This window comes from Protomyctophum parallelum (assembly GCF_964188405.1).
Source record: "Protomyctophum parallelum genome assembly, chromosome: 23".
Classification (NCBI taxonomy): domain Eukaryota; kingdom Metazoa; phylum Chordata; class Actinopteri; order Myctophiformes; family Myctophidae; genus Protomyctophum; species Protomyctophum parallelum.
Genome location: NC_139715.1, coordinates 11,639,241 through 11,663,701, shown reverse-complemented (window position 1 = coordinate 11,663,701; position 24,461 = coordinate 11,639,241). Strand labels below are relative to the sequence as shown.

The window sequence follows — 24,461 nt, the reverse complement described above, 5'->3', positions numbered from 1 at the left end:
TGTCATCTATAATGAGGGGTTTGAGACAGTAAACACAGGACAAGGAGATCTAATCTATACAGCTGTTCTGGTCAAGAAGTAAATGCCCTTATATCTCTCACCCAATTCGTACACAACTTTGGAGAGAAAGAGAGAGAGAGTTCATATATCTCAGAATTATTTGACAACATCTAGTCCAGGCCTACACAGAGCACAGCATGCTCCTGGTTGGCTAACGCTCTATCTAGCTACACAACGGCAGCGGCAAAGAGGAACCTTTCCCAACTTGTGCAGTGGGTAAAGTCAGTCGATCATTCCGCGTCATATTCAGTGTCAAACTTTGCCACTCTCTTAGAACGTGGGAAAAAAATAATAATACTGCTGCTGGTGTGAATTATTAAGCATGATAAATATCCAAAATTCAATTTTGGGCGATGGGAGAGAGTTTACAGAAAATTCCATTTTTGGGGATGGGAGAGAGTTCACAGAAAACCGCACAGATGTGTGTTAACCATCTCACCCTGTACCTCCCCCACAGGTCGCGGTCGGACAGGAGATCCAGAAGAAGTGGGTCCAGGTCTCCCAGGCGGAGGCGGTCTGGGTCCAAATCCCAGTCCCCCTCTCACCGTAGGCGCTCAGGATCCAGAGACAGAGGCTCTGGCTCCAATAAGGACCGGCCTTCCAGCAAATCTACCGTATGTGTCATCGTTCTTTTTTACCACTTTTACTACCCAATGTAGTAAATTGATTCCACCCCAGTGACCCACACACATTATTGCTGTGGTCGCTGCTGTTCTTGCTGTATCTTACTGACTCACCTACCAGAGAGGAGCCCCCACCGGGAGGACGTAGGGCCACAACGTTTCGACCTTATTGGTGTTCATCAGGCAAATATGCCTGATTAACACCTAAAGGGTGAAGCTTTGCGCCTTTAATAAAATAAATTACATTTTTAAACCAGTGTGCGGATGTTTCACGAGCTCCTTGATTCTGGATTAAATTCAGGTACAAGATGTGCACACAATCTCTCTGTGAATAGAATGGAATCTACAAGCTGGGTCAGGCCAGGGATCTTCTAAAGGTCTTTTATATAATATATATATTTTTTATATATAACTAATGTCAACCACTGTGCTGCTTAATGTGTAGCTCAAAATTGATAAATTATATATTCATTTGTTCACAAAAGAGGGTGCCAGTCTAAGGTGCAGTGGGAGTTTATTCCAGGCTGAGGCCGTCAGCCCGTAGAAGAACGACCTAGAGAGAGATTTCTTCACCCAGTGTCAATTATCTAATGTAATCCTGGGCGCTACACTTCCTCTGCCAACCTGGGGGGGGCAGTGGACTGACCTCATGCTTCCCCAATCTTTATTTATAAAGTAAAGTAGTGATATACTCTCTCGTTTAGAAGAATAAAACCACAATGGTCTCGGATATTTAATAGAAGCAGAGGTTAAAGCCCTGGTGATTTCTTCACCTGGTTGGCAGTATGTAGGAACAATGCTACTAATAATAATCATAATTTTAAATATTGTGTTAATTGTTTAAGAAACTGCACTACCAGAGGTTTTGGACAAAGCTTTTAAGCTGGAAGCGCAGACTTGGAGGCAGGTGTGCAGAGCGTTTACTCTTGGGCTGCAGCTCATGTGTGTTTCTTAATTGAGTGAACATTTCAGTTAGATTTATTTCTAATAGAAAGTAGAGGTGATAGGCAAAGACCAGGCGACACCTGCTGGACAAATAAGGAGGCACAGGATGAGACTTTGCAGGAGAATGTTATGCTTTGCATTCACCATACACATTGGGTGCACTCAGTTGAATGTTGCTGAGAGAGTCTAATGGTCTAATTTAGGGGTCTTGAACAGGGTATCAGGGGGTCCTCAGAGTTACTACTAGAGGGGCGCCTATTCTAAGGAGAACATTAGCCAAAAATACCAGATTCTACAAGCCCACAACGCCTCGTTGAAAATAACGTCCCATAGCTGGGGGTTATGAACATATTTGTACATAGCAGAGAAATAATTAATATGTTTAATTTACACAACACTGAGGATAGTGCTGTCAAACATCGTCTATGAAGCTATATGAAAAAGGTTAATATGGAACATAACTTTACACAATATGTAGTGGGGCTTCCATCTTTCTCTAAGCTAAGGGGTCCAGAAAAACGTTGAAGACAGCTGGTCTAGCGGTACTTTGCCTTTTGAAAATAGTGTAATAATAATTTATATATCGATGCTCTGCCGTTTTACAGGCTGACACAATCAGAGTCAAAGAGGAGCATGTGGTCAAAGAGGAGCGTGTGGTCAAAGAAGAGTGTGTGGTCAAAGAGGAGCGAACATCTCCGCCTCCTCACTCTGACTCCACTGCTGCTGAGGCACTGACGACGGCAGGAGGATGGAAACCATTTCCACTCCAAGACGTCTGCAGCACCGCGAGGTAATTTCACCAAGACGTTTATTGAATAGTGAATACACGGTGAATGCACAACAAAAACCTTCAGTTGCGTTTGGTTGAAAACAAACATGAGTTTTACCATTCGATTTGTAAGACAGTCAGAAGTGCTCTGTGCTAGTGACTTAAAGTTAGCAAACGTTTCGGTCCTGGGACCTTCGCCAGTGCTATGAGGGTGGATCACAGACATACAAGTTGCTCTTATAGAGTTACAAATCAGCTCAGGTGCTGGGTGTCTGTCCGTGTCCCGCGGGTGTCTGTCCCCGCCCCGCACCAGACTCCTGGGAGATGGATTGTTGAGGTGGAGCGCCGCCCACACCTACCATCAGCTCCCAGTACTTTCCGAACCACAATTACTTTATTCAAAATTGTTTGAATGTTTTTTTTTGCTTTCATTCTACTGTCCTTGCCCTACCTCTTGTCTGTGTTATCCAAAAACAAAACAAAAGTTATTCATTTACACATTTTACTGTGTATTTACTGAACTCCTTGGTGTCCTGCTCTCTCACCAGCTCCTCAGAGAAGAAGGGAGCGCCGGAGGGGTCCGCTCAGTCCTCTGAATCGGCCTCCAAAGTTCCCCAGCCTGCGGTGGCTCTGTCTGAGGCAGCAGAGAGCGCAGAGGAGCACACAGACGCCAGCACGGATCCACCACGGAGCAATGGCTCCAAAACGGGGAGAGAAGGACAAAAAGCAGAGGACACTAAAGAGAGAGCAGGTACTCACGTTGTGACACTAACTGAAGAATGCCCTCTTTAACCCATTCTGACCTGAGATCAGATTCACACGAGGTTTCCACTGGACACACACTGGTCTGATTAACCCATTCTGACCCGAGATCAGATTCAAAAAATTCTCAGTCGTTCTTCGATTTTTCAAAAATGGCAGACCTACAAGCTCGTATCGCGCCACTCGGTGGCGCGATATGAGCTTGTAGATCTGCTATTTTTAAATAGCTAAAGCATGACATGATGCCGACACCAAAATGGGTGCCCGGTCAGAATGTTCTCGGTCAGCACAGCTGTCAGTTGGACCCTAATAGGAAATAGGCTACCAGCTTACAATGCATGTCTGCAACGCATTGTAAGCTTGTAATTCAACTGGCTGGCTCTATGGCTACTATAACATCATAATTCTTCATATTTTGCATGTTTAATGAAATGCAGCCCTAGTGTGTGGTTGGCTCCTTTCAAGCTGTTGAAGTCTTGGCCTCAGTCGTGCGGTTTTAATTAGCTTTTATCCATGCGTTTACCGTACTTAGTTTACCGGAGTCTCCCTATACTAGGAATGCTAGTATTTCCCTCTACACTGAAGCTCTCGGTTGAAAATACCCTGAGAGCTTATAGATCATGTATTTTTGTCGAATCTTTGCCCCAATATGGAGACGCTGGTGTTCAAGTGGTTAAACACTTTGTTTACATGGGGACGTTTTGACCAAGTGTAAATTTGAATATTTCTTTCATACAAATCTTTAATAGAAAGCTGTACCTTCAGTCAAAAAAAACATTTTTACAAATTTATTTATTTTGTAAGTAATTCTGTAGAAATTCGCAGAAAACAAAGTCCAGGTTATAATCCGAACCTTTGCCGGTATTTGTGTTTCCCTACAAACCGAGCAGGATCTAAGCAAGGGACGAGTTCTGCCACCTCGCACTCGTCCCCGACCCGCTCCGGCTCTCGAGAGAAAGGCGGCAGCGCGGCGACCGGCTCCTCTCTTCCCCGCGCCGCAGAAGACCCCAACAACGCCACCACCACCACCTCAGCTGGGAAGACCAAGTCACCGACAGCCAGGAAACGCACGAAAGCGTCAAAGTCCCCAGTGTCACAGAAAAGGAAAGACGGGAAGTCCTCCTCGTCCAAGAAGAAGAAAAAGACCAAGTCCCGTTCTCGGTCTCGGAGCCGGAAGAAGAAGTCCCGGTCCCGAAGCAAAAGCCCGCCGCGGAGAAGGCGGTCTCGCACCAAAAGCAGGTCCAGGTAAGGGAGATCCTGGTTTTACAGTCGTCCCAAAACAGCGGTTGAGGTTCCCAACTGTTTCTGGATCAAAGCCCACATCTGACCGAGCAGCGGTGGGCTTTTATATGAATGTATTGTTTCGGTAATTATTTAGTTGGTTTATACTAGAGAGACTAGAAGGTGACAGAAAACCTAGAACATTTCTAGGGTGATATCAAACCACGAGAATTTTTTATAGATTATTAGAGTATAGAGTATTAAATAAGAATATAATGTGTCCCTGTTAATACTTTTCATTGGTTAATAAAACCCACGGACAGAATCTATTTTGGGCATAGACGGACATTTTTCAAAGAATTTCCAAAATAGCTGAAACAGCAGATCTATATATGCTCACAATTCATCGCATCTCAAATTTGCTTCTTGTGTGCGACACATGTCACATGTTGAAAGTAATAAAATAACTAATTTATGAAATAACATAAAAAGATGAAATATTGTTGGTGATACCAGGATTCTGCTGCACAGTGACCATATGTGTCGGGTAGAAACCTCATGTCCAAAACGTACTTATCAGGATTTCATTTCAAAAGTATCAAAACGCGTCGCTTCGCACCACATGTGACGCTGTAGAATGATCAAGTAGGGCGTTACATTAAAGGTATATTCAGTGATTTCACTTAATTCAAATATCACTTATTTTTTGTTTTGTTGTGATAATCCACTCTACTATAGAGTGTGCTGACCATATAAGGAGTTCCTCCCTGTCCCCAGTTAACCCCTGGGGGTCAAAAAACCTTAGGTTTCGTTTTTGGCTCTCTATCCTGATTGGATGAAAGGCTTAGGTCCCAGCCAAAAACGAAACCTAAGGTTTTTTGAGTGAAATCACTGTATATACCTTTAAAAGAATATGGAGATATTGAGGTTTCTGCCCAACGTTAACAATATCAAAAACAACCCACGGACATGTGAGTTACGTGATATTATTTGGACAGGTCTCCGGCCCGGAGGTCCCGGAGGTCGCGCTCCCGCTCGGGGTCCCGGGGTCGGCGGAGGGCTGCGTACAGCCTCAGCCAGAGGGACCGCTGGAAGCGAGAGCCCAGCCACTCACCCGTACTCATCCTCCGCAAGAACAGGTCCCCGCCGCGCAAGAAACGCAGCAGCAGCAAGAGCCCCCCGCGCATCACAGAACTGGGTGAGATTTTGGTGGTTTATTTTCGGATTATTCGCTTTTGGTCCGGTTCAGCAAATGAATGCCAAAGGAGCAAGGTGATTTAAATGTGTAATGCGTTTCATTTACTTTACACATTCAATTAATGAATGTAGTATAATCTCGCATGGTTATGTTTAATTAAAGCTATTTTATTCAGTTTGAAACTGGAACTGGAACTCGGGAAGGTTTTAGGAATAAGAAATCAGAGCTTTTTGTATGCTGTCGCATACAATCTCGGACATCCTCTCGTGTTTTGAAGAAAGCTAGCTACAGCTTCAAATCAAGTTTTCTAAATGACGAACCATTCTGTCCCCCGTTTTCCTGTGTGATTTCTTCCCCTCAGACAAGGGGCAGCTGCTGGAGATCGCCAAAGCCAACGCGGCTGCTATGTGTGCCAAGGCGGGCATGCCCATTCCTGATAACCTGAGACCCAGCATGATGCAGCAGCAACAGCAGTTCATGCCGATGCCGATGATGCCCTTACCTGCCTTGGCCATGAACGCTGCCCTGGCCAGCATGACCGCTGGTATGTCTCGTTTTCATGGTTCCCCCTGGATGGCCGTCCGCTCCGCTCAGAGTTTTGGGTGGGGGCGGGAACCCCTTTTGGTGTTTTAAACATTATGTTATAATTTAGCTATTGAAAAATAGCAGATCTACAAGCTCATAGCGTGCCACTGAGTGGCGCGCTACGAGCTTGTAGGTCTGCTATTTTTGAAAAATCGTAAAAATGTATGATCTACAGCCAGGGTCGTGAATCATGATACACAGAATGACACTCAGGAGTGCTTTGACAGGATATTGACTGTGATAATTGTGATATTAACTGTAGAACGTCACAAGCAGAGCTTTTTCATTTTTAAAGATTTTCTTTGGGGGCCTTTTTCGTCTTTTTTGATAATTGTACAGTAGGTGGACAGGAAACTGGGAGAGAGATGGGGGGGGGGGGGGGGGGGGGGGAGACCATAGAGTATAAAGAAGTATAGAGCGTCCAGTTATTATTCCTTCACACTGATTCACAAATAGCACATTTGGACTTGGCCATACAAACCTTTTCCGTAGTGAGACTTGCTTTAACCCCTTTTGGGCGGGAACCCCTTTTGGTGGTTTTAAAAAATAGCAGATCTACAAGCTCATAGCGTGGCACGAGCTTGTAGATCTGCTATTTTTGAAAAAACGTGAAAATGTGTCGCAAATCTTTGAATATAATTTCAGAGCGAACCTTTTTAACTCAAATCTTTGCTTCTGGGAGGGTCCCTGAAACGACATATTTTCAGACTGACATAGAAACATGATTTTTTCAGAAAACTGCATTTAGAAGATATTTGTAGAATCGTTCCCAGGTCTAAATGGGTTAATCCATTGTGCAGTGAGATGAGAATGAATAACTTTCCTTCCCAGTTGTCTCTCTCTCCGTCCTCACATCTCCATCTGTGTTTCTGCATCCGTCTGTCTCTCTCGGTGTCTTCCGGTAGCTACGATGACAGCAGCCCTGTCCGGTATGGGTGCCATGTCCCAGCTGCCCCCTCTGCCCTCCATCACCAACAAGCCCCCTCCCGGTCCGCCCCAGCCCAACATGGCCACCCTGGCCAGCCTGGAGGAGGTGAAGAGGAAGGTAGCCAAGCAGGCCAACAGCATCAGCATCAAGGAGTTCACCGAAGTAAGTTCACCAGTGGTGTGTCAATCACTTTCCCACTTCAATGAGCACTTGGGACTTTACTGTTTTGTAACTGAAATAGCAAAACACGTTGTTTGAAAGCTTCTATGGACACAAGTGGTGATCTTCAGATCCTGATTTAGGCGGAGAATGTTTATATTTGTTTTTTAGCTGAATAATAAATAAATAAAGAGCAGATTTGTATGTCAACAGTAAACAGAGAGTACATGAGCAATATATATATATTTTTTTTAAAGATATTTTTTTGCGGCTTACGCCTTTTATTGATTTTTGAAGGGACAGACAGTAGGCTGACAGGAAACGGGAGAGAGATGGGGGGATGACATGCAGTAAAGGCCGTGTCGGATTACCAGTCCGGTGCCCAGACCGTTACGCTACGGCCTGGGCCCATGAGCAATATTTTAACCAGTATTCAGATGCTCAACAGTCTATTATGTGTGATGGAGAAAAAAGGAAAAAAAAGGAACGCAGTTTTTAGAATCGTAATATCTTGGATTCTTCTTTTTGTCTCGAAACAAGCTTGATTTGCGCCTCATTTCTCGAAACGATATGATCCCCGGTTACAAAATGTATGTTTTGGGTGATTTAAATAACAAGGGCGGCACCCGTTGCATAGCGATAATTAATTTCCTGACCTCTGAGTGAAACGGCTTTCAAACTAAAGGTGTCGCCGTATTAAATGACTGGCTGGCGGCCCTGGAGGACACAATTCCGATGGGGGTGTCGGTGCAAATAATGTGAACTTGTGTGAGTGATTCAGCAAGACGACAACCATAGTTATGTCTGTGTGTCCGTGTGTTCCTTTGCGTGCGCCTGCACATGCAGAAATGTAAGATGATTGTGGACAGTAAAGGCGAGCTGGCGGTGGCGAAGCCTCACGTTTCAGACGAGGAGGATGAAGGGAAGCCATTTGGGAGTACCGCCCTGAAGGAGACTAAAGCCATCAGCTTCATTATTGGTGTAAGGTTATAACAACCACTCACACACACTTGGGACATGTGTTTGGATGTTTTCTTCATGGCACAGCTCATATCATGAGCCTGGCACACACTTAACAGCAACTGTATCTCATCTTATAACTGATATAAGTACTTGAATCCAGCAAACAAAGCCAACCATCTCATTACAGACAAGGTGAACACAACGGTGTCCAAATAAAGTAATCTTTTTTTATTGGAAATGTTTTCCATTGCTGTATGGATTCCTTGAGGTCTCTTTATCAGCTACTGTTTCAGAGCTAATCCTGTCAACCGTTTAAATGTCCCATCCCTAACATAGACATGCACATACTGTACTCTCTTTTTAACGTAACACGTCAACTTAAGACAAGTCCCCTCTCTTCTCTTTCAGAATATGCCTGTTCGCCCGGCCGTGCGCAGTGACGCAGGCATGGCTAAGGAGTTCCCTGTGTCGTCAGGGTCTCAGCATCGCAAGAAGGTACTGTTGTAAATTCATTCATTAATTGGAGTCAAACCGCCCCTCATCTAGACTGAGTGGCAAAACATTGATCAGCATGGAGCGTTGGGAGTTTGGAAGCGCTCGTTGGAAATCACTCAACGGTCCTGCGCACCACCTGTGTCTAAATGTCACGTAATGCAGAAGGCAGCAGGACATTGCATTATTGGAAACGAGTGCTTCCAAACTCTTGACATGGCATTTATCTACAGAAAGTAGCTCATAATATGTCTTCTATCCGGCTTTTTATTCAATGAAAATGTTTGAAAAGAAGGTTTTCCATACAGCTCTAATTTTGGTGAGATTGACGCCGTTTAATACAATCAGATAGCACCTTTCTGTTCGTTTGTATGTGCTTTCAAGGCCAGAAAGTTGTTCAGTAGGCGTTCCCGTATAACTTCCGGTACAATGATGTCAGGCGTATAGTATACTGCAGTGCAAATCACCTCAGCACAGAGCCTAGGGTTTTGTTCAGCAGCCTAACAGTTGCTAAATGAAATGCTAAAAGAAAAATGTAAAAGACGAACCAAAAATCCCCCAAATTCCTGAAATGGCTGGCATTTAGCAGTCAGTGAGGAAGGCTGGATAGATACGTATAGATGTGTCTGAATATTGTCGAACCATTTGGTTGCATTTGAAAGGCCCTGACGAATGTCATCGTATGACAAATAACAGGGTTTCCTGAACAATGTTGTTGGCATGGCGCTGCGCCATGCTTGAAATAAATCGCGCCATGCCAAGCTGTTTTTTGAGGGGGCTAGTGAATAATGGTGTGTGTGTGATATGAAATGTCCAGTACCTCCCCAGTGCCTCCCCAAGTGCCACCCCAGTGTCTGCCCTGCAGTGTCTGCCCAGTGTCTGCCCAGTGCCTCCCCAGTGTCTGCCCAGTGCCTCCCCAGTGTCTGCCCAGTGCCTCCCCAGTACCTCCCCAGTGTCCCCCTGAGTGCCTCCGTTTTCAAGAAAATGTATTTCTTGAAAACATATACTGCAGTTATTATTCATATTATGTAAAACAAAGGTGAAACTCATACGATTATGTGGTCTTTGTGGATCTAACAGGAGGGTGATACTCCGAGTGCGTACGGGGATTGGGTTGCGGTTGAGAAGACGACAGACAAGACCACCAAAGCCTCTGCTGCCACTGCTGCTACACCTGCCGGCAGCAAGGCCACGCCAGCCGTTCCCGTGGCAACAACGGCGCCATCGTCCGGGGAGACGGCTTCGACCGCAGTCAAGGAACCGACCTTCGTGGCCGCCACCGACAGTGTTTTTCCTGAGCCTCCACAACAGGTGAGATGCTGGAGGAGGTGTGTGTGTGTGTGTGTGTTGATCATGGCAAGCTTGAACCCTGCCGCGAAGCGACACGTTTTGAGCTTGTCGAACTGCTATTTTTGGACATATGAGGTTTCCACCCGACAGAGAGTCTATTCTAATAGTACTAATACATGGTCATTTATGTATTTTTGCCAATAAAAACATCAATCAATCAAGCCATGTTGTTCCCATGTACAGCCCTGTGTGTTTCCATGACTACAAGATGTGACCCTTGAATGTATATTCAGAACGAACTGCACAAGAAACATTGTTGGATCTCACCTGTAAACGTTCTCCTTGTCTCTCCAGCCCGTGGACATCTCACAGGCCGTCACCGAGAGGATCAAGGCCCAAAGGCGATTGGCCGAGAACCCCTACGACGTCAGCGCCATTTGCATGCTGAGTCGTGCCCAAGAGCAGGTAAATCACTCTTTCATGGATGAACTCGTAGCATTATGTTCTGAAGCATCTTCCATAAAACCCTACAGGTCTCGGATATTTCACAAGAGCATAGGTTAGATTTGATTTAGCTTTACTTTAATCCATGCCATTTCATGCACACGTACTCGCTCAAACACTGCAAAACCTTGAAACCTGTCTTATTTCAACATTGCCATCTGAATCCAAACAGACGTGTTGAAAATTGCTGAATATCATTATCACTGCAGTCAAATACATGGCTTCCTTTTATTGGATGAAACGAAGACAATAATTTAATTTTAGTCAAATGTCATTCAATTAAGCAATATTACACGAGAGGGTGTGCATTACCATCATTAATGGCACGATTGCACCCTACTTTAGGCAGCGCAGAAGTGCCATTAATGACAGCAACGCACACAACCTCGGGTGTAATATTGCGATTATACAGTTACCCTTAAAAAAAAACAGGTCAACTCAATTTTATTCTAATTAAGATATTCGTTAAAAATTCTGCCAAAAGTCTTTTTATGTTTGGATTAGGTGTGCCATCATGCTCGTTTGAAGCAGCACGGATAGAGAGCTATTTCAACCAATCAGATTACTTCCTCTACTGCAGTGGTTCACAAACCTTTTCATGTCAAGGACCCCCAAATTGACACTCCATTAGCCCGCGGACCCCCATTAGAAAATATATGCCAAGGAAGCCCCTTAAGAGAAGTTTTGGCAGTGCTTTTCACCAATTTTCATTTCAAGGACCCCCAGGTTTGACCTGAATTAGGCTACGGACCCCCATTTAATGGCATTTCTATCTCTGGGACCCCAACGTATATTGTAAAAATCAAAGTTAATTTAACTCTGAGAGTGTACAAATGGAACCAAATGGACCCGTTAGGGTCTTGCAGACTTCTAAGGGTCCATTTGGTTCCTAATTATCATTTATCTACCCCACTTTGGGGACCACTGGTCTACTGTTCCTCTACATGTTGTTGCATAACCCATTCTGACCGGGCACCCATTTTGGTGTTGGCATCATGTTATGCTTTAGCTATTTAAAAATAGCAGATCTACAAGCTCATATCGCGCCACCGAGTGGCGCGATACGAGCTTGTAGGTCTGCTATTTTTTGAAAAATCGAAGAACGACTGACATTTTTAGAATCTGATCTCAGGTCAGAATGGGTTCATCAGACCAGTGTGTGTCCGGCGGATACCTCGTATGAATCTGATCTCAGGTCAGAATGGGATAATGAGTGTTTCGACCCCCTTGCCCTAGGTGGACGCGTGGGCCCAGTCCAGCACCATCCCAGGACTGTTCACCGGCTCCACTGGAGCTCAGGTCCTCAGCTCTGAGGAGCTGTCCAACAGTGGGCCCCAGGCATGGCTCAAAAAGGTAACACACACACACACACACACACACACACACTTGTCAACCGTTTTTCTTTCTTTCACACTCGACATACACAGCAAGGTGGATTCACACATCACAATTTGATTCATGCACACGCACGCACATGCCTAACAGCACAAGTAAGTGTACAGGTGTCAGGTAGTACACACATGCACATATCTTGTATATACAAATACAGTATAACGATTACCAGCACTCTTCTCTTGGAAATATATTTATTTATATTTAGTTGGCATAGGGCTGCATACACGATAATAGATCCTTCTTCAAATTCATACAGTTTCACTGACTGTATAATGCTGAGGAAGGCTTTGTGCCGAAACCATACATTTTACATTGTATGTTCCCCGAATGCCAACTAAATACAAAAAGTGCCTGAAAGACATTTCTGTTGTCGAGTGCTGGTAATCCTTCTGACAGGTATAAATCTTTGCTAGTCTGTGCAACCAGTAACTATTACTAGAAGAAACTTGAGTAGTGCTTGCATCCTCTTATAGGAGTAGTTCACCCCAAGATTTGTTTGTTTTTGTCGCATTCCCGAGCCAATAATCTGACGGTCATTGGTCAATAGGAGACTCTGTAGGAGACTCCGCCAGTCATCAGTTTATTAGCTTGCGAATGTGAGAAAAAACAAACAATAAAATCTCCATGAATGCAAGGCTTCATGGGATCTACAATTGATAGAAAATAAGTCCCATTCTGACCGGGCACCCGTTTTGGTGTCAGCATCATGTTATGCTTTAGCTATTTAAAAATAGCAGATCTACAAGCTCATAGCGCGCCACCGAGTGGCGCGCTACGAGCTTGTAGGTCTGCTATTTTTGAAAAATCGAAGAGCGACTGACATTTTTAGAATCTGATCTCAGGTCAGAATGGGTTCATCAGACCAGTGTGTGTCCGGCAGAAACCTCGTATGAATCTGATCTCAGGTCAGAATGGGTTAACGCATACACGGTCGAGTCTACCTATGCAGAGACAGATCTGCATCTAGCCACACGTATCCACATGTATCCACACATGCACTCCCATCCACATACTGCCTTTCACTTCATATCCCAGCTGTCCGCTCCACGCTGCAGGCGCCTGCATTGCTCACGCCCAGTTCGCCTTGCACCCAGAGCCGCAAAATAGAGTGAGTTGTCACCACCGATATGGTCAGCCAGCCCACTCCCCAAACCAAACCCTAACACCACATAAACTTCCCCTGTTTCAGCCAAATGGTTTGTCCAAGTGAAATTGTCAAATTGATTATAATCGATGACTCATTGGCGTTGGGTGGATTTGAAGGGAGGATTTGTTTGGGTTTGGTTTGTTGAGTAGCTTCCAGAATGTGTCGCTTTGGTCGAGAAACACCTGACCTGATTCTGGGGCACCTAAAAAAGCAGGTGTAGGTCCAGGTTGCGGTGTCACAAAAGAAAACAAAACAAATCCGTTTTGAGCATTTGAACAGGAGAATATTACACTCCAGTAGCACCCACAGGGTGCAAAAATACGTATTCTATCGGACTCTCAGGCTCAGACCTCCGTGCGGCTCCGGGTTGCTCCTCGTAAGAAAAGGCGTTGACCAATGCAGATGTCTCACTGTGTTCTCGCCAAAGCAGGTACGGCTGCTACAGTGCGGGCTGACCGCCACTAGGCGGGGGGCCGCTCTCTCTGGAGCCCCTCTCCTCGGAAAAGGGGGTCGGGGAGGGGGAGGGGAGGCTCGGAGAGAGATAAAACTGAGAGAGTGAGGCAGGGAAGGAACAGGAAGGAAGGAACAAGGCGGAGAGGTGACAGAGTAAGTCTTAATCCAGACACAGATCCGCTCCTCATCCCCACAACGTCCCTTGTTTGCGGCGAGCGGGACGTACAGCCCAGAATCGATGCCTGCCGAGTGCAGTGACCCTGGCCACGTTCTTCTTCCGCCCTGAGGAGCGAGGAAAGAGGCCTCTATATTCTGGGGCCGTGGGATCAGCTTCACTGTCTTCCCCCTGCTTGTCCTTGAGGACAGCACTGATTAGTCCTCTAACGAGCTCCAATTAGCTCTCCGAAACCTCCACGTGAGATGATACCCAGAGAACTTGCCCTGTGCCAATTACCGGCCGACATTTTAATCCTGTTGTACGCGCATCTTCTGGGGGCTGTTTTTAATGGCAGCCCAGTAGGACGATGAAGGAGGGATGGACAGAGTCACTGCAGGCAGCAAGCATCAAAGGAGAATTGAGAGTTAAAGGCAATCCCAGCACTGCGGCCTGTCACTACCTCCCGAGAGAGAGAGAGAGAGAGAGAGAGAGAGAGAGAGAGAGAGAGAGAGAGAGAGAGAGAGAGAGAGAGAGAGAGAGAGAGAGAGAGAGAGAGAGAGAGAGAGAGAGAGAGAGAGAGAGAGAGAGAGAGAGAGAGAGAGAGAGAGAGAGAGAGAGAGAGAGAGAGAGAGAGAGAGGAGAGAGAGAGAGAGAGAGAGAGGAGAGAGAGAGAGAGAGAGAGGAGAGAGAGAGAGAGAGAGAGAGAGAGAGAGAGAGAAGAGAGAGAGAGAGAGAGAGAGAGAGAGAGAGAGAGAGAGAGATGAGAGAGAGAGAGAGAGAGAGAGAGAGAGAGGTGTCAGTACTGGGATCCTTGCAGTGGTGGAAAAAGTACTCACATTATTTACTTAAGTAGAAGAAAGATATACATATACAATTTGGCATCCAAATGCCCTTTAGGTATCAAAAGTAGAAGTACTTATTATGCAGAATGTCCCATTTCAAGAGTAAAAGTACAATCTTTGGGTCCGAGATGTAGTGGAGTGGAAGTAAAAGTATTGAAAACACTCCAGTACAGTACTTCCACCACTGGATCCTTGCTAACAAGGCTGTCCCTGGATATATGTAGGCCTGTGACTTGGGTACGGAGCTGTGGGGATGATGGCGGTTTGCTCTGGTCTGATGGGGTTTAACGTTGGACTGGTTTTCCTAAAGTGTCACACATCCTTCTGTTTCCCTCCATAAATTGTGTGCGACTTCAGGGAGGAGCATTGCAATATGGATCCTTTTCACAGCAGCCATTTTGGACAGGTCAACACAACTGAAGTTAATAGCGTTGATTTAATTTATAGGTATTATTGTGTGCCAGCATGAAGCTATCCATGCTGGGACACAGTTAACGCCTAAATAAAACAAGAAATGATCACATAGTGATATTTGTCAGGTGAAAGAAGCGCTGGTTTCTTTATTTAGTAACAAACGCTCCTCTCAACCGGCCGGTCTCAATCATAACATTATGTTACATAACATTGGGTGTCTCTAAAGATTTCTGTTATCTGCTTCCTGGTCATGTGACCTGAGTAACCAATACATGACATGTGGCAGCCAATCAGGACTAGGTCCTCATTATGACTCATGTATGATTAGGTCTTGTACATTTCGTGAGCTGTTGTTAGTCAGGATTCACCTGACAAAACACAGCCACAATTAATGTTAATATATATTGCTATATATTTATTATAATATTACATTTCTTTATCCTGTAAAATGGCTGCTGTGACAAGGATCTATTGATTCGTGACCACCGGTCCTCTTGTCCACAAGTAATTAATGTCACTTTTCCATTGCTTAGAACCGACTCAACTTTACTCGTCTTTTTCGGTTTTCCGTTCCGCACTAGTACCTGGTTCAGATTAGTGATTGGCCAGAGAGATTCTTCACTAGCACAATTTTGCATAATTACATAAATGCATGTAAGTTCCTAATTGCTGTTAACAAACTTTTTAATTAACTAGCTGTAATTGTGAAATGAATGGCCTATTATTATTTTTTAACCTAAAATGAAATCGTTTTTGGTTAGCCTTAGTAGGCCTATGAGAATTAACTTTAGCATTGCTTAACCCATTCTGAACGGGCACCCATTTTGGTGTCAGCATCATGTTATGCTTTAGCTATTTAAAAATAGCAGATCTACAAGCTCATATCGCGCCACCGAGTGGCGCGATACGAGCTTGTAGTTCTGCTATTTTTGAAAAATCGAAGAGCGACTGACATTTTTTAGAATCTGATCTCAGGGCAGAATGGGTTCATCAGACCAGTGTGTGTCCGGCGGAAACCTCGTGTGAATCTGATCTCAGGTCAGAATGGGTTAACACAACTTACTACGCATGGTCATAGATGCCGCTACGATGTCAAGCTACACTGAGGGATCCTATTGTATACTATGGGAAATAAAACTGGTCAAGTTGAGTCCAGTTCTATGCAGTGGAAAATAAATAAATGATTGAGATGAGAGAACAGTCTTTGGAGAGACGAGACTGGATATGTGTAGTGGTTGGGGGGGGTTACTGAGGCAGTGCCAGCATCAGATCTAACACAGTACGGTCAAGTTCTGTCCAGTCTAGGCTGGCCTGGCCTGGTTGAATCCAGTCCCATCCAGTCTAGTCTGGTCTAGGTCTAGGAGTGTGGCTTTATTGTAACCTAATCTAGCCTGGCCGGGTTTTAGGCCGGCCTGTTTAGGTTTTGTGATCCGGCCCGGCCTGGTCCGGTCCCGCTCGGCCCGGTCTGGGCCTGTGCAGTCTACACAGGGAGGGGTGGGAGGGGGGAGCGGGGGGGGGGAATGGGGAGGTGGAAGTTGGCGGTGGTCATCATGCGCGGTGACCCCGTGAACTTTCACCTCTCTGTATGCTAGACTGTTTCAGAGTCGCTGACACCGGCCCCCTCTCTGTTGCCGGGGGCGATGAAGGGGGCGGAGAGGAGGGGCTAGGTACGTACCAACAACACGCTAACTTCACCTACTGCTAATGTCTGTGTGTGTGCGCGTGTGTGTGTGTGTGTGTGTCAATCACAGAGAGAGAACAGATAGAATGAAATATGGTGATTGTATTGCAAAAACGTTTATTAACTTTACACATGTCGTGTGTGTGTGTGTGTGTGTGTGTGTGTGCGTGTGTTTGTGTGTCTGTGCGTGCGTGCGTGAGTATGTGTGGAGGTGGGGGTGTGTACATGCATGAGTGTGCATGTACATGTGTGTGTGCTTTTCTGCCTGTGTCATTTAACATAACTTCATGTATTGACAGGTAGGCATTTCTTTTGGCCGAACACTTATATTCTCCTTTGTGCTCTCTCTCTTTCCTTCTCTCGCTCTCTCTCTCTCTCATCACCTCACTGTGCCACACTACCCTTCTTTACCTCTGTCTGTCTTGCTTTCTTTTTCTTTCTTTCTTTCCTTCCTCTGCCTCTCTTTCTCTGTGTCTGTGTGTGTGTGTGTGTATGTGTGTGCGTGCGCATCTGCGCAACAGGACCAGTTTCTGCGAGCGGCTCCGGTGCAGGGGGGCGTGGGGGAGTTCCTGATGAGGAAGATGGGCTGGCGGACGGGAGAAGGCCTGGGGAGGAACCGTGAAGGCACCGTGGAGCCCATCGTCATCGACTTCAAGATCGACCGCAAAGGTCAGGGGAGGGGGGGGGGGGTCACACGGAATAGGCTCTGTGCACGCAGAATAACTATTCCTGGCACTTTAACGTTGAACGGCGTGCTTCTTACAGCAGTGGTTCCCACTGAGGGTCCAGGGGGTCCCCAGCTAAATGATAGTTTGGAACCAAATTGACCCTTATGGTTCTGTAAGTTCTGTAATTCTGAGAGTGTACAAATGGAACCAAATGGACCCGTTCAACAAACGGTGATTTTACAATATAAATTGGGGGTCCCAGAGATAGAAATGCCATTAAATGGAGGTCCGTAGACTAATGCATGTCAAACTGGGGGTCCTTGAAATTAAACGGGGTGAGAATCACTGCTAGAGCCGTAAAGATCTTCTCTTATGGGGGTCCCTGGCATATCTTTTCAAATGGGTGGTCCGTGGGCTGATTAGTGTCAATTTGGGGGTCCTTGACATGACAATGTTTGGGAACCACTGTCTTACAGGTCTGGTTGCTGAAGGAGAGAAACCTCTGAAGCAAACGGGAGGACTGGTGGTCACCAAGGATCTGATGGGTGAGATGGAAATACACACACACACACACACACGTTCCTGCAGAAACACTGAGACCACGATTGATGTCACTTTAGCCCTGCAATTGACCATTCTCATACGCCTAGTTTGGCAAAAGTGTCATCCACCTCTTGGGAAGAAGCCCACGTTTTGTTTTAGATACTGTGCATACATGGCAAAATATGGGAAAAATGCAGCGGCCTGATAAGTTTGGACATTGATGACAGCGAATCCCCTGGCAGAGTCCTGCAACGGGTCGGATACCTGTGATTCCCCGCGGGTACCCGTGTTTGACAGGTGGGAACGGGCGGGTATATGTACCTTTTATAAATGAACGGGTCCGGGTACAGGCGGAACGCAACGCAGCGCGGGCGGGTGACCTTTTTTAATCAGTGGACCCGCACTGCGCGATGTTATAAACAGCAGCTGAGCTGGGGTTTCTCCTCAACAGCGGAGACAAGTTAAATCCGTCACATGCCCAAGGAATCGACAGTGATGTCACATCACTGCAGATTCCTTCATAAAGGCATTCTGTTTCTGCTGCTGTGCTTCATGCTACTTCCTTGTTGCATAGCAGTGACATCACGGCCGAATGCTTGCTTCCTTATCGTAGCATTTCACGTGTGGAGTTTATTTTTTTATCACCAGGCTGCAGACTGTAGCCTATATTTTCGTTCGCGCTGTTGAAACACCAAGGAATTATAATTTATAATGCCAACATTCAACACAAGATGTAAGCTAACCCAGGTAATGTTGGCTTAATGCGCCACTCTGTCTAAGTGTAAATAAAGTTAAAAAGATTAGCCTGATGAGTGATGACCATGTTTGAAACAGCCTTGGATCAAGACTGTCGACTCATCAGGCTAATCTTTTTTTATATCATCCTCTCCTTGTTGATATATTATGCCAATATGCCATTTAGGTTGAAATCATGATATAACTTTATGTTGTGATAATAAGCAGTCATGCAATAGCCTCACACACTGCCGCCGCCCACCACCACCACACCACATGCGGTGTTGGATGAAATAAAGTCAATGATAGCTATCGGTGCCTGTGATACGAACGGGTAACGGGGCGGGTAACAGGTCCATTTTTTGACGGGCGGGTTGGATCTGGTTTCGAGTTTTATATAAATCACGGGTAACGGGCGGGTAGCAGAACTGATGATTGACGGGCGGGCGGGTGCTGGTATCGAAAATTGGACCCGTGCAGGACTCTGTCCCCTGGTCCCCTTTCCAGACAGCTGCTGCATGTCACTCCCCTACCCTCGCTCAATGGTTCATGTCTTTCTCCACTGTAAAAGGAACAGAAAAGCCCAAGAAAAACACCAGCAGGGTGGCTCGTACTTCACATCTAGCCTGGTTAATGAACCAGACTAATATCGCACGGATACGCGGGATATTAGTCTGGGGAGGCTCAGCTTGGATTTCATTTCCAGGGAAACATTTTCTCTTTGACGCAATTGGTCAGAGCTACTGTCAGTCAAAGGTCTCAAGCATTGAACGTCACTGTACCAAAGCCCGCCCATATTGCATACCGTGTCCCTATTGGGCGCACACGTTCTCGTGTGTAGAAAATGGGCGTACAATTGAGCCTCGCCAGACCGAAATCCGCCGGTAGGCAATTTCTTTTGCCAACAGCTGATTCGGTCTGGTTTATTAACCAGGCTACTTCACATCTACCCTCACGGCGTGACTTCACCCTCTTTTGAGCGCCTGGCTAAATTGACAACATTAACGTGTACATAAACGTTCAGATTTGATATGTAACGTGCCACGGATGTTAGCTTTTTGCAGGGTCGGCTATTGGCACCTTTGCATTACGTGTTGTTCAATAAAAAGCATTTTTTATCCGAGCACCAGTTTCTCAGTTTTTGTTGAGTTATAGAAGCTCTGCTTAACCCATTCTGAACGGGCACCCGTTTTGGTGTCAGCATCATGTTATGCTTTAGCTATTGAAAAATAGCAGATCTACAAGCTCATATCGCGCCACCGAGTGGCGCGATACGAGCTTGTAGGTCTGCTATTTTTGAAAAATCGAAGAACGACTGACATTTTTTTAAATCTGATCTCAGGTCAGAATGGGTTCATCAGACCAGTGTGTGTCCGGCGGAAACCTCGTATGAATCTGATCTCAGGTCAGAATGGGTTAAATGTGTCTGTCTGTCCGTCCATCCGTCCAGGGAAGCACCCGGTGTCGGCTCTGATCGAGCTGTGCAACAAGAAGAGGATCATGCAGCCGGACTTTGTTATGGTTCACCACAGTGGCCCTGACCACCGCAAGAACTTCCTCTTCAAGGTGTGTGTGCGTGTGTGCGTGTCCATTATCATTTGTGAACACGTAACATTTGTATATATCTCAGCCTGATGGTACTACGGTACATCCACTAAGGAACCTAAAGTGTGCGTTCCAGCACACAAAGTGGTGTCGCGCGCTGTAACGTTTCTTCTTATTCATTCTGTCCCCCCCTGTCTGTCTCTCCAATAATGTGTGTGTGTGCTGTGCCCTAGGTGTCGGTGAGCGGTGTGGACTACCAGCCCCAGTCAGCCAGTCCCAATAAGAAACACGCCAAGGCTATGGCTGCTACGGTGGCCCTGCAGGCCATGGGGGAGGTAAGACTGTTAGCAGGTCTGTTAGCAGCAGTGGTGGGGAAAGTACTCGCATGTTTTACTTAAACCATTTTGACCTGAGATCAGATTCTAAAAATGTCTTCTACATCCTGACAGATTTCTGAAAAAGCTATGTTTCTATGTCAGTCGCTCTTTGATTTTTCAAAAATAGCAGACCTACAAGCTCGTAGCGCGCCACTCGGTGGCGCGCTGTGTGCTTGTAGATCTGCTATTTTTCAATAGCTAAAGCATAACATGATGCTAACGCCAAAAGGGGTCTCCGCCCAACATGGGTTAAGTCAAAGTAATAATACTGTAATGTAGAAATCCGCTGTTACGGCGAAAGTCTGGAATTGAAAATGTATTTGAGGAAAAAGTACAAAGATACTCTGTGATTTTACTAGTACCAGTAAGTAATGCCCATATATGGACCTTTTTTATTATTTTCTTAATTGACGTTATCAGGCCGTGTTAGGCATAGATATATACCGTAATTTCCGGACTATAAGCCGCACCTGAATATAAGCCGCACCAGCCAAACTTTGGGAAAATCCCATATACAAGCCACACCGGACTATAAGCCGCACCGGACTATAAGCCACAGCTGCGTTAGCTCAGAGCCTGAGATGGCTCTACGTTAGCTGTAAAAATCCATAGATTAGCCGCACCGTTGTATAAGCCGCAGGGTTCAAATCATGGGTAAAAAGCCGCGGCTTATAGTCCGGAAATTACGGTATATTAAGTCTAGATGGCCCAAGGTGGAATCTCTGACGTAGTTCACAGTATGTTCTATGGCAGCTCAAATAAAAACAGTCATAACTCGCTCAAATCTTGATGGATTTACAAACGGGTTGGTTTATTACAAACATGGTCAACGTGGCTATGATTCAGGACGCTTATCTGCGCGTCTGTCTGTCTGTCTGTCTGTCTGTCTGTCTTTCCCCAGGTTTCTGCAGATGGACCAGGCCTCTACACAGGACCCGTCTTCACTGCTGCTTCGACCGGGCCCCTGTTCTCTACATAGACACACACACAAATTCCACAACACACTCAGAGACTCTGCGAAAGTTCGCTTTAAGGGCCGTGTCAGTCGGCTGACATGAACCCACGTGTCTGCATAGTGGCCTACATTTGTATTTTATTGTATTTGTACTCTTGTCAAACATGTTTGGGGAGTCTGGGGACATGTGTCCCATTTCAGATAACGGCATCCCCATTCTCTCGCTGAGGCTGTAAGTAGACAAACTATTTATCTTGTTTTCCCTCTGCCTGTTGGTGGTTTTTATTTGTGGCGATCATGCTCCGACCAGTGATAATTCTGTCGACTAAAACTACGACGAGAAATGTTTGTCGCCGACAAAATAGACTAAAATGTTAAGGAGGACTAGTGGACAAGAGATCCAGTAGAACTAAGACAAGTCATTTATACCTGCCTTCCAGTAGAACTAAGACAAGCCATTTATATCATGCCTCCGAAATAGTTTGCAGTTCGGCTATTTTTGATAGTATGAATTATGCCTTTTAGTCAACTACAATGTGACTAAAACTGAATGGAATTTTAATCAAAAGACTGACTAGAACTACATCAACATTTTGCTGTCATAATTAACACTGGCACCAACTAAATCCACTTTATAAAACAGGGGAGTAGTAAGGATCCATAGGTTAGTGTAAAAAGGTATAATATTCAGCTCAGCTGTAAATGCAACTCAACCACTTAGAGACGCTATATACTTCGTTGACCGGAGGTCCTCCCCACACACTAAGGCCCTCATTTATCAACGTGGTGTACACCCAACACCCGGTGTTCACCCAGTGTACACCGGGTGAGGGCTTAAATCTCTAAACCGGAAAAAAGCTGATCTACATGCTCATAACTTGTACACTAGGTCAGCTTTTTTCGGCGAATGTTCACCCCAGAATTGGGACGGCACGGTTCTCTAGTCACGTTAAAACAAAATACCAACTTAGTTTGTCATTGATTTGTCAGATCCGGATGTAAATGTCTGCGAGGAAGAGTTTGCGTAAGATCTGATTCCGCAACAATGTTGCACGAGCCGTAAATGTAATCTGGATCATTCATTTCTGGATCATTCATTTCTGAACAGAATCCAGTAAAAGTTTGGACTCCTGAAACCAGGAGTGATGCCGTGATACCGAGAGTTAACTTAAATGTATCCGTGCAAGTACATTTTAGGTTTTTAATTTATATTATGAGTTCAGTTCACATTTTGTTAATGTTTGTACTTCGTTCGTACACAAGATGGTTAACTAGGATGCTTGCATTAATACCTATTATAGAGCACACACCCCTCAGAATGTGCTTTTCTCATCAGTTCACGCAGTGTGATTTAAGCTATTCATGGGCATTCATGGGCCCAGAATAGGTGACTTACCCTGTTTCTGCCGTGGGTACCAAAAGGAGACTTTTACCCTTTGGGTTATGGGAAACAACCCCCAAAACAATACATTTCAGTGGAAGTGGACATGCACCTGAACGAATGTGTCGTGAGAACAATGGGACTGCATTAAGTTCTATTTTAAACCTCTGTGTTGACTCTAAAAGTCAAAAACTATTGTATATATTCACCTTGTTCCTGGCCACGGCCACCATTCTCGCTCTAGCGTAGGGGGGTCTAAAGTGTAATTGCTTATTTGGGCTTGCGTGTACAAATGGAACCATTTGGGTTCCATGTGTATTGTGTACACTCTCAGAGTTATGTGGGTCCTTGAAATTAAACAGTTTGAGAAGCACTGTACACTAAATCAAAAACAACTAAACATCCTAACTTTACATGTTGTGTTAATTCTTTAACTAAAAGTAAGAAGAAAAATGTTCGTAGACTACCTTTTGTCACTGGCCAAAAACGACCTCAATAAAAACGAAATAAGTAAGCTTTATGATGACTAAGACTAAATATATTGACTTAAAGGTTAGGGATGGACTAGTGTAGAAGTGATCCAGTAGAACTAAAAGGCAAGATATTTTGTGTATGATTGCACTCGGGTGTTGCACTCTGAAAATAGCCGATCTACAAGCTTGCTTTTCGATCTGCTATTTTCAGCATGCGACAAATTGTAAAATCTGCCATTACATAAGGCCCGCCAAAATACGTTTTAATCGACTAAAATCATATTTATTTAGTCGACTAAAAACTAGACTAAAAGTAAAACATTTCAGATAGTTTTGTGTAGTGATGTTAGCCTGACACTCAGCCTGAATTTTCATTTCGTTTCACTCCTAAATCGCCTGAACATAAATTTTTAATGTGGCTAGCGATTCAGGGGCTGTTGCCAGGCTATAGTGATGTACCTGTGTCCAAAATCAGGGCACTGAAGTTGATGAGTAAAATGTTATAACTTATAGCCATGATGGCAAAGGCTGGGAATGGGAAGAAGAAAAAAGCATGGATCGATGGATGTTACTTTGAACTCATGTTTTGCTTCTTGCTACTGTTTAATGTACTCGGTTATCTTGCAAAATCCCTGTCGCTGATTTAAAAAAAACGTTATTTTCTTTCCTTTCTCCCATTTTATCTATTTGATCTGCTGCTTCTGTACATAGTGCATACCGGTATTTGTTATATGTAATAAATGAGTATTATTCTCGTTTGAACATTTAATTCTCCCAATTAATATTTAAATATCTGGTATACTACATTTAATACATAGGCTACCCTTTGTTTAGCATTTTTCTGTTTTTTCCCACGGAATCAAAGGTTTTATTAATCAATCATGGACTCACCAGGATCCTGGATGCCTTGGTTCTAGGCTTAAAATAATTGATATAAATATTTTTGTACATGTCTATGGGAAAAATGACTGGGTTCAAAGTCTTCTTGCGTAAATTGACCGAATGGTCCCTAAGGTTCACATATTTACATTGAATGTTCACATATTTTTGCCCAATGTTGCCTAGCTCTGCTGTATATTGACGTGTTAATTAAGACTGAGCTGACTGACCCAAGTTCACAATCCGGTGCTGAACACAACACTGGCACCTGCTGGACACAACATTTATTACATCTGGTACAGGTGTCTGTCCTGTAC

At 44.9% G+C, this 24,461-nt stretch overlaps 1 protein-coding gene across 3 annotated transcripts in view; it reads left to right on the top strand.

The window, feature by feature from the left end:
- The window catches only part of sonb (SON DNA and RNA binding protein b), a 35,256-nt gene extending 11,232 nt beyond the window's left edge, over window positions 1–24,024 (top strand). Inside the window, exons 7-23 of one of the 3 annotated variants that reach the window (XM_083758853.1) lie at window positions 518–674; window positions 2,234–2,418; window positions 2,946–3,148; window positions 4,050–4,404; window positions 5,379–5,578; window positions 5,940–6,122; window positions 7,069–7,253; window positions 8,097–8,231; window positions 8,622–8,708; window positions 9,786–10,016; window positions 10,350–10,460; window positions 11,736–11,852; window positions 17,110–17,257; window positions 17,733–17,801; window positions 19,985–20,100; window positions 20,313–20,414; window positions 21,358–24,024. In XM_083758853.1, coding sequence (XP_083614979.1) covers window positions 518–674; window positions 2,234–2,418; window positions 2,946–3,148; window positions 4,050–4,404; window positions 5,379–5,578; window positions 5,940–6,122; window positions 7,069–7,253; window positions 8,097–8,231; window positions 8,622–8,708; window positions 9,786–10,016; window positions 10,350–10,460; window positions 11,736–11,852; window positions 17,110–17,257; window positions 17,733–17,801; window positions 19,985–20,100; window positions 20,313–20,414; window positions 21,358–21,435 — 2,662 coding nt within the window. In that variant the 3' untranslated portion in view covers window positions 21,436–24,024. Of the gene's footprint in view, window positions 1–517; window positions 675–2,233; window positions 2,419–2,945; window positions 3,149–4,049; window positions 4,405–5,378; window positions 5,579–5,939; window positions 6,123–7,068; window positions 7,254–8,096; window positions 8,232–8,621; window positions 8,709–9,785; window positions 10,017–10,349; window positions 10,461–11,735; window positions 12,562–12,804; window positions 14,111–16,499; window positions 16,575–17,109; window positions 17,258–17,732; window positions 17,802–19,984; window positions 20,101–20,312; window positions 20,415–21,357 lie in introns of those variants that run through there. The other 2 variants (XM_083758854.1, XR_014568888.1) reach the window with 2 other exon arrangements.
- The last annotated feature ends 437 nt before the right edge of the window (window positions 24,025–24,461 follow it).